The sequence below is a fragment of the Oratosquilla oratoria genome, chromosome 20 (genome assembly GCF_046742065.1).
Source record: "Oratosquilla oratoria isolate Oo_2021 chromosome 20, ASM4674206v1, whole genome shotgun sequence".
In the NCBI taxonomy this organism is placed as follows: domain Eukaryota; kingdom Metazoa; phylum Arthropoda; class Malacostraca; order Stomatopoda; family Squillidae; genus Oratosquilla; species Oratosquilla oratoria.
Window position 1 is genome coordinate 60,742,484 of NC_134796.1, and position 9,086 is coordinate 60,751,569.

At 39.7% G+C, this 9,086-nt stretch overlaps 1 protein-coding gene across 4 annotated transcripts in view; it reads right to left on the reverse strand.

Annotated features, from left to right (window-relative positions):
* Window positions 1-247: 247 nt before the first annotated feature.
* Window positions 248-9,086, reverse strand: part of LOC143036592 (nephrin-like) — a 1,505,960-nt gene continuing 1,497,121 nt past the window's right edge. For all 4 annotated transcript variants that reach the window (XM_076204155.1, XM_076204154.1, XM_076204153.1 and 1 more), the window contains one exon: window positions 248-864. In XM_076204155.1, the coding sequence (XP_076060270.1) occupies window positions 248-864 (617 nt within the window). The remainder of the gene's footprint in view (window positions 865-9,086) is intronic.

The following is a 9,086-nucleotide window of genomic DNA, read 5'->3' on the forward strand; positions in this document are numbered from 1 at the left end:
GAAGACGTGAGGCTGGAGACGCCAGAGGCCTCTGGGATTTTTTTTCTTTTTTCTTAAAGAAGCACTTCAGTTCATGAGTTCCGCAAAAGTAGTTAATGCCTCCAGAGCTCTTCTTCGGGTACTCCAAAAGACGTGAGGCTGGAGACGCCAGGAACCTCTAGGGAGTTTTTTTTTCAGAAACACTTCAGTTCATGAGTTCCGAAAATGTCGATCTCCTTCCAGACGGATGGAGGTCCTGTGCTTACAGTCATACTAGATGGCCCTCAAGGTCCGACCCGCTGTAGCTCGAGGGTGAAGGATTAGGATTGAAGGTGGAGAGTGGATGATGCTGGGTGCTGGTAGGGGGCTGGACCCGTAAATCACCATTCCTATTTGAGAAATCGGTGACGGATATAACAGGATGGTCGATGGTAATGGAGTGCGGGTCAAGAGTAAGGCTTGGGTGCTCTGAGGGTATGGAGTGCTGTTCGAGACCCAGAGACGCTGGAGGGTTGGAGTCCAGACCCAGGGAGTGCACTGATCCTCCAACACCACCACCTCCCCCACCCCCGCCTCCATCGTTACATCCTTCTGTAACGTTAACTCCGTTGCTACCGTTACTTCCAACATCGTCTACGACCATGCTAAGGGACTCCCCTGCTCCGAGAGGAGTGCTGTGCTGGAATCCGTGGATATGGTCGTGAAGGCCCAGGGTGACTGAAGGATGGGCTGATGGGTGTCCGGCCGGGTAGCCCCCAGAGTGGTATTGGGCCGCGCCGTTGGGGACCGTGGGTGATGGCGTGTAACTGAAACTCATGTAGCCGCGGGCTTCAGGAGATGTGCTGTAGTGAGTCGCCCTTGAAGGCGGCCTAGGGGTCCGGCTCCCTGGGGGAGAAAGAAAACGGAAAGAAATTAATTATTGACAAGAACTCATTGAAATATGTCAGTCAAGATTTTTTGCTGTCTGCTTTCATGATATCACCTCAGACAATAATAACTTTCCTTTCGAATGCATCCTTATTGTAAATAATAATATTTTTTAGTATTTAGTTGTAAATACGATTGTAATTATACCTATAATTACAGTAATCGTGATATAAAAAAATCTTGCCAATACATACTGGGTAATATCGCAAGTATAACCAACATCTTCCCTACGTTTATTTCTAATGAAGAAGAATAAAAGGCGATATTCAACCTTAACAATAAACATACGAACTACCAAACTACATCGACTATGTCTACAAACAACCCGAGACCTATAATAACGCCTCTCATGAAAGATATTTTGGAATTGGAAGGCACAAGTGCATCGCGACGCACGTTATCAGAGTTGACTCTAAATAAACATTAGAGCAAATTAGCCCGGAAGCTCAAGTGCAAGCAACAACATAAAGAGGAGAGGACACCGAAGGAAGAAAGAAAGAAAGAAAGAAGGAATAAGGGGACACATTCGTAAGAGATGTCGCAGGAAGGAGGAGGAGAAGGAAGAAGAGAATTAGGGGGAAGAGGAGGAAGAATAGAATTAGAAGGAGGAGGAGGAGGAGGAAAAGGGAAAAATTGTTGTTTAATGGCAGAAGGAAGAGAAGGAAAGAAGAACAAAGACAAGAATTAGGAGTAGGAGGATGACGAGGAAGAGGAGGAGGAGGACGAAGAAGAGGAAGAGGAGGAGTAGGAAAAGGGGGAGAAGAGAATTAGGGGGAGGTAGGTGGAGGAGGAAGAGGAGGGGAAAAGAGGGAAATGAGAATTAGGAGGAAGAGGAGAAGGAAGAAGGGAATTAGGATGAGGACAAGGAAGAGGAGGAGGAGGAGGACGAAGGAGAGGAAGAGGAGGAGGAGGAAAATGGAAGAAGAGAATTAGGATGAGGTGGAGGAGGAGGAAGAGGGTGAAGAGGGGAAAAGAGAATTAGGAGGAGGAGAAGGAGGAAGAGGAGGAGAATGAGGAGGAGGAGGAGGAAGAGTGTGAGAATTGTTGCTTAATGACACGAGGTTAAAAACCCGGCAACGAGTAATTGAAGCCGAGATTGAAAAACCCAGGGAACAAATTACACTCGGTGTGTCTTATATTTCACTTTGCGCATTAAGAATCCTTACCAGAGTTACTCCAAGGAGAAGCGATGTTTTAAAGGCGTGAGCACATCACTCCCACGAAGAACACTGATTCATGGAGTCTCCCTTTATACACAGCGTTGCGACAACTCCGCAGAATGGCCACAAAATGGCGGAGTGTCCGGAATTGTCACAACTCTCTGTATAAAGGGACTCTGAATAAAGGGAGTGTTGGTGTATCCGAATGTATAACAACCTGGTATATTCAGAGAATAACTGCAATAGGTTCGAAGAATGAATACCCAGAACAGAAATTTCGGGCGATAATGATTTGGCCACAAAATGGCTCCCCGGGTCACGTGACTGATATTTATCGCATCGTCATTTCGTGTCTCTATGTATAATTGGACCCTACTTGTTCAACACTTGTTTAGAAGTTTTATATGGTCATTCCTTACAATATAGATAACTATGATTTCTCCTGTAGTTTTCAATATCAACTTATGATATAACAGATCCATCTGGAAGCCTAATATGGAAGTCAATATCATTGGAATCTTATATGGTCATCCCTAACAATATTGATAACTATGATTTCTCCTGTAGCTTTCAATATCAACTTATTACATAACAGATCCATCTGGAAGCTTTAACACAGGCCTAATATGGAAGTCAGTATCATTGAAAATATTTGATAGATTGACAATATATATAATAAGTACAGGAAGAAGTTTAAGTTTAATCCGAGTGGAATAATTGAATATTGGTACTCTGTCACTTTCTCAGTATTCGTACACTTCGTGGCTGACAGTAGACAGTTTTACTATCAACTATTAAACTATCAATAGTATCGTTATCGGTACTAGGTGCTCACCGTGGCCGTTATCAGTGCTATACTAAAACCACAATAGTTAACGGTATCAATATAGTTATCAGCTATTGATAACACCGTTACCTTCACCACCGTTCCAACAATCATAGTTATCATCATATTCGTTATCATCGTATCATCGACCATTGATTCTTATGACCTTTCTAACGACCATCAACAGGCAGTTCCAATAGCCCATTCGAAAAAAAAAAAAAAAAAAAAAAAAAAAAAAAAAATATATATATATATATATACATATATATATACATATATATATATACATATGTATATACACATATATACATATATATATATATACATACATATAAATATATATATATATAAATATATATATATATATGTATATATATATATATATATATATATATATATAGATAGATAGATAGATATCAAGTGCTTAATCAAGAAGATTCTTACCCAGCTAAAGCTCTGAGATTTCTCAAAGTTGATTGAAAATAATTTAAATTTATAATTTACAGAACTCAAACCAAGACTACCGCTATTACGGTCATCATTCCTATCCTTTTACCTCGACTCTATCTTATTCTCCTTCGCCATTTCCAGCACCAAGATCACATAAATTAAAGGCAAAAATTCATATAAAATTCTTCACCTTCATTGACATTAGCACTCCTGCCATTCGAAACATCCTCCTCCTCATCGTCATTACCATCACCATCATTATCGTCACCATCACCACCATTATCACCACCACCACCATCATCACCACCACCATCATCATTATCATCATCATCATCACCACCATCATCACCATCATTATCATCACTAAACCCAAGGGAAACAACAACAGTAAGGCTCGTTTCACCCGGATCGACTTTTCGCTGTGCGCCGTCCACGGCACATGTGCTTTCAAATAACTCTAGATGTCTATGAATACATTATGACCACGAACACGTGTGAAGATGTCCATAGACACCTATGGTTATTTGAAAGCACGACATCGTGTCACGGACGGCCCACGACGAAAATCTGATACGCGTGAAACGAGGCTATGACATCACTTCAAGCCATTTCACCTCACCTAACAACAAATACATGTTCACCATTATTAACATCATTATCCGTGTCATCATCATCATCATCATCATCATCATTATAATCCAACTCGAGAAAGGAAACAAAACAACAAGAAAAGAACAAAGAAAAAACAACACATGAGCAACACAAACAAGGAGACAAATAGCGAAAAAAAAAAAAACATAAATTATGCAAATCAGCCAGGAAGAGAGAATCTCTAAACGCTGACAAGCCGTCGCGTGCAGATCTGTCGTGTTAGGCGAACATAATACCAAACTGTCGTTTGTCCTCGAAAGTGACACGAAAGATGCATATCCGCAGACCCAAAATAAAGACCCTTGGATACACATTCTGTCACCGACAATATCATGGTGTTTGGTACAAGTGAGACAACAAATGAAAACATTCATGCGACGAAAGATGACCGAGCAAATACAACCAAAACAATAGACGAGGGGAGCGGTGAAGCAGGAGGAGGAGGAGGAGGAGGAAGAGGAAGAGGAGGGGAGGAGGAGGAGCGGGAGAAAAAGAAGAAGGGGAGGAGGAAGAGAAAGAGTATGAGGAGGAGAGGGAGAAAGAGGAAAAGGAGGAAGAGGAGGAGGAGGGGAGGAGGAGGTGGAGAAAGAGGAAGAGGAGGAGGAGCAGGAGAAAAAAAAGAAGGGGGAGGAGGAAGAGAAAGAGTAAGAGGAGGAGAGGGAGAAAGAGGAAAGGGAGGAAGAGGAGGAGGAGGAAGAGGAAGAGGAAGAAGTGGAAGAGGAGGAAAAGTAAGGGGAGGAGGAGAAAGAAGAAGAGGAATTGGAGAAGGTAAAGCAGGAGCTGGAGGAGGAGGAGGAAGTAGAGGAGGAGCAGCAGCAGGAGAAAGAAGAGGAACAAGAGTAGGAGGAGGAGGAGGAGAAGGAGAAAGAAAATGAGGAGGAAAAGAAAGATAAAGAAAAGGAGGAAGAGGAAAAGGAAGAAGAGGAACAAGAGTAGGAGGAGGAGGAGAAGGAGAAAGAGAAGAAGGAGAGAGAGGAGAAGGTAAAGGAGGAGGAGAAGGAGGATGAAAATGAGGAGGAAAAGGAAGATAAAGAAAAGGAGGAAGGGGAAAAGGAAGAAGAGGAAATAAGAAATAAGAGGAGGAAAACGAGGAGGAAAAAGAGGGGGGAAATGAAGATGAACAGGAGGAGGTAAAGAAAGAGGAGGTAAAGGAGGTAGAGGGAAAAAAGGGGGTAAAGGAGGGGGGAGGAAAAGGAAGACAAATAAAAGGAGGAAAAGAGGAAAAAATAAGATAAACAGAGGAAGCTATGAAAAAGAAAAAACAGGATAGATAGAAAAAGGAAAAAGAAGAAAAAGAAAAAAAGAGTGAAAAAAAAAAAAAAAAAAAAAAAAAAAAGAGGAGGAGGAGTAGAAGAAGTGGAAGGGGAGACGAGGGAGTTACAAGGTTAGTACGGGAGTGGAATGTGAGGAACAGAAGAGGAAAGGGAGAAGGATTGAAGGAGAATGAGTTGATCATCAAGAATAGGAGAAGGTAAACACGGAAGTGGATGGGAGGACAAAAGTAGGAACAGGAGGAAGAAGAAAGTAGAATCAAGTGAGGAAAAAGAATACGAGAAGGAAGTAAAGGAGAAGGAAGGAAGGAAGGAAAGGAGGAGATGGGAAAGGCCGATATGGGTTTTTGTTCTCACTCGAAAATATCAGCAAATATAGGAGAAAGCGTGGAACAAGTTTAGAAGCAGGAGGGAATGGAAGAGGAAAACTACAAGGACAAGAAGTTGGGTTTTAGTCTTGACTCGGAAAAAAAAACAGCAAATATAGGCGTTGTAAGGCCTTCCCCTGAGAGAGACAAAGCTGGTTCTTAATGAAACATGAAAGGAGAGGCAGAGCCAGAAAGAAAATCGTCACTCCAAGTTGGTAATGAGATCTTTGGCCTTAAGGAGAGGGCACCTAGGCAGAAGTCTTGCGAATCTCACTTGCATAATGTCATCGCAAAAGACAAAAGGGAATTCATACAAGGTGACATAGGAAAGTATCGGGTGTGTGTGTGTGCGTGCGTGCGTGTGTGTGTGTGTGTGTGTGTGTGTGTGTGTGTGTGTGTGTGTATGTGTGCGTGCTTTCTTGCTTGCATGACGTCATAGCAGAAGACAAAAAGGAATTCATACGAGGTGACAGAGGAAAGTATATCTGTGTGTATGTGTGTGCGTGTGTGTGTGTGTATGTATGTGCGTGTATGTATGTGTGTGTGTGTGTGTGTGTGTGTGTGTGTGTGTGTGTGTGTGTGTGTGCACGCTTGCTTGCATGATGTCATAGCAGAAGACAAAAAGGAATTTATACGAGATGATAGAGGTATTGTGTGTGTGTGTGTGTGTGTGTGTGTGTGTGTGTGTGTGTGTGTGTGTGTGTGTGTGTGTGTGTGTGTGTGTGTGTGTGTGTGTGTGTGTGTGTGTGTGTGTGTGTGTGTGTGTGCGTGTTGGGGGTCTAGTTTGTGGTGGAATTGAGTGGAAGTAAGTAGTTCAGTAATTAGGGGAGTTATGACGACTACCCTAGGGTGAAGTAATTAGGATTTTTAATAGAATAAATAGAACCCTGGGAGTTTTAATACGGAAAAAACACGAGAAAGTCTATCAAGTAGGAGTACAAACTCTAAAATTTCTAATGTCTAAAATATGTATATAAACTAAAAAATATAATAATATTAATAGATACAAAGAATAATGTATATAAACTAAAAGAGAAAAAATAATAAAATATTTTTAATACGAAAATAAAATTGAAATAAATGAGCATGATTGATAAGGAGAGAAAAAAGTATCCTGCTGAAAAATATCAAATGAATAAATAAATAAACAATAAACGAACAAATACATAAATAGAGAAATAAAATAAAATAAGTTCACAAACAAGTGAATATATAAATAAATAAACAAATGAATGAAAATAAATAAATAACCAAATACAAAATTAATTAAAAAAACAAATAAATAACTTAATAAAAATAAATAAATAAATAAACAAATAGAAAACTGAATACACAAACAATTAAATAACTTTATTAGAATAAATAACTCAACATGAGAGAAAAAGTCGAAGACGAAGGAAAACAAGTGCGAAAAGAATAAAAATAAGACAAACGTGAGAAAACAATAACGAGAGGACAAGAGGCCCATCAAAGCGAGAAGATGAAAAAAGGAAATGGAAGTAGAAAACTGAAGTAGACAATAGAGCAGCGAAAGGCAATGACATAAGAAAAGAATATGTGAAGATAAAGCAAGCACGAACGTACACATAGAGAAATTCATGCGACGAAGATCCAAGAAATATGAGAGAAAAAAAAAATCATCTAGAAATAAAAAATATAAATATATATATCAAGTGGTTACTTCTGATACCCGTATCTAAGAAAATCGTGCGATTGGTAACAAGGATTCAAAACACAGTAAACACGGATTATTTCAAAATGTCCGCCATGAATAGATTAGACGGAGAAATATACATAAGATTAATATATACAGTATATATATATATTTATATATATATATATATATATATATATATATGTATGTATACATACATACAGATATATATATACATACATATATGTATATATATATGTATTTATATATATATATTTATATATATATACATTTATACATACATATATTTATATATATATATCATATACATATACATACATATACATATATATATATTCTATGCGCTTCAAACTTGGTTTTTCTTTGAAGCTGTATTTTAAGATACATATAACTAAACACGAATACTTATATTTGTGTGTATGTGTGTGTGTGTGTGTGTGTGTGTGTGTGTGTGTGTGTGTGTGTGTTCATGCACGCGCGTTTGAGTATGTTTAGTATTGGCATGTATCTCCATAAACTAGAATTCGGAAGAAATAGATAGAAAGAAGAATGCAGAGAAAACAGAAAGAAAGCGAAAAGAAAACCCACAGGATGAAAAAACGAGAAAGAAAAAAAGGGACGAAACGAGGAAAAAATAAAAGAAGAAAGTGAGAGAGAGAGAGAGAGAGAGAGAGAGAGAGAGAGAGAGAGAGAGAGAGAGAGAGAGAGAGAAAGAGGGTGAGGGAGAGTGGGAGAAGGAGACGGAAAGAGAGAGAGAGAGAGAGAGAAAAGGGGGTGAGTGAGAGAGTGAGAAGGGGAGGGAGAAACAGGGAGATAGAGAGAAGGGAGTGAGGGAGAGAGGGAGAAACACAGAGAGAGATAAATAGAAAGAGAGAGAGAAGGGGGGGAGGGATAGGGAGAAGACAAAACAGTGAGGGAGTGAAAGAGAGAGAGAAAGTGAGAGAGAGAGAGAGAGAGAGAGAGAGAGAGAGAGAGAGAGAGAGAGAGAGAGAGAGAGAGAGGGGTGAGAGAGGGAGGAGGAAGGGGACTTATGGAGGGCAAGAGTGTGTCTGGCATTCAAAACGACCCCAAGAAATAGTCCCAATTTATTAGTGTGTAGCGCCTTCAACGGGCATGAAAAGGCATTTACTTGTGTTGTATAAAAGCTATACATTCATGGCAAACCTCCTGCATAACTACTGTAGTGATCAGGCGTGACCTGCTTTGACCTGTCGTAAATTCTGCCAAGGAGCCATGAAAGTAGATCTTGTAGTCTCCACATCAAAATAAGGGAGTTTATTTGTGTGCTGTATAAAAGCTATACATTCATGGCAAACCTACTGCATAACTATTGTAGTGACCTGCCTTTGACCTGTCGTAAATTCTGCCAAGGAGCCATGAAAGTACAGCTTGTAGTCTCCACAGTAAAATATATTCGAAAGAAACATTCATCTTTCCCACCGAACCCCAAAGATAAAACTGTCCCATTGGGCAAAGACATTGCCTTCATGAGCAGATGCGTAAAACAATAAAAATCTAGACATCTCAGGATCTTTTAGTAGGAGACCGACACTCAAAACACGAAGAAATATGATGTCAGAACACTTTGTTTTTTCGAAGAAAAAAAAAAACAGAAATATAAAAAGGAAGAACGCAAGTAAAAAACGTGGGACAAAAAAACGAAAAAAAAAAAAAAAATCTTCTTCACGCTTACCCAATACCAACAGTAGATCCAAAAGACTATTTGAACACCAGCATCCTAGAAAAATGTAAAAGACAGAACGTCGCTTTCTGGTCATA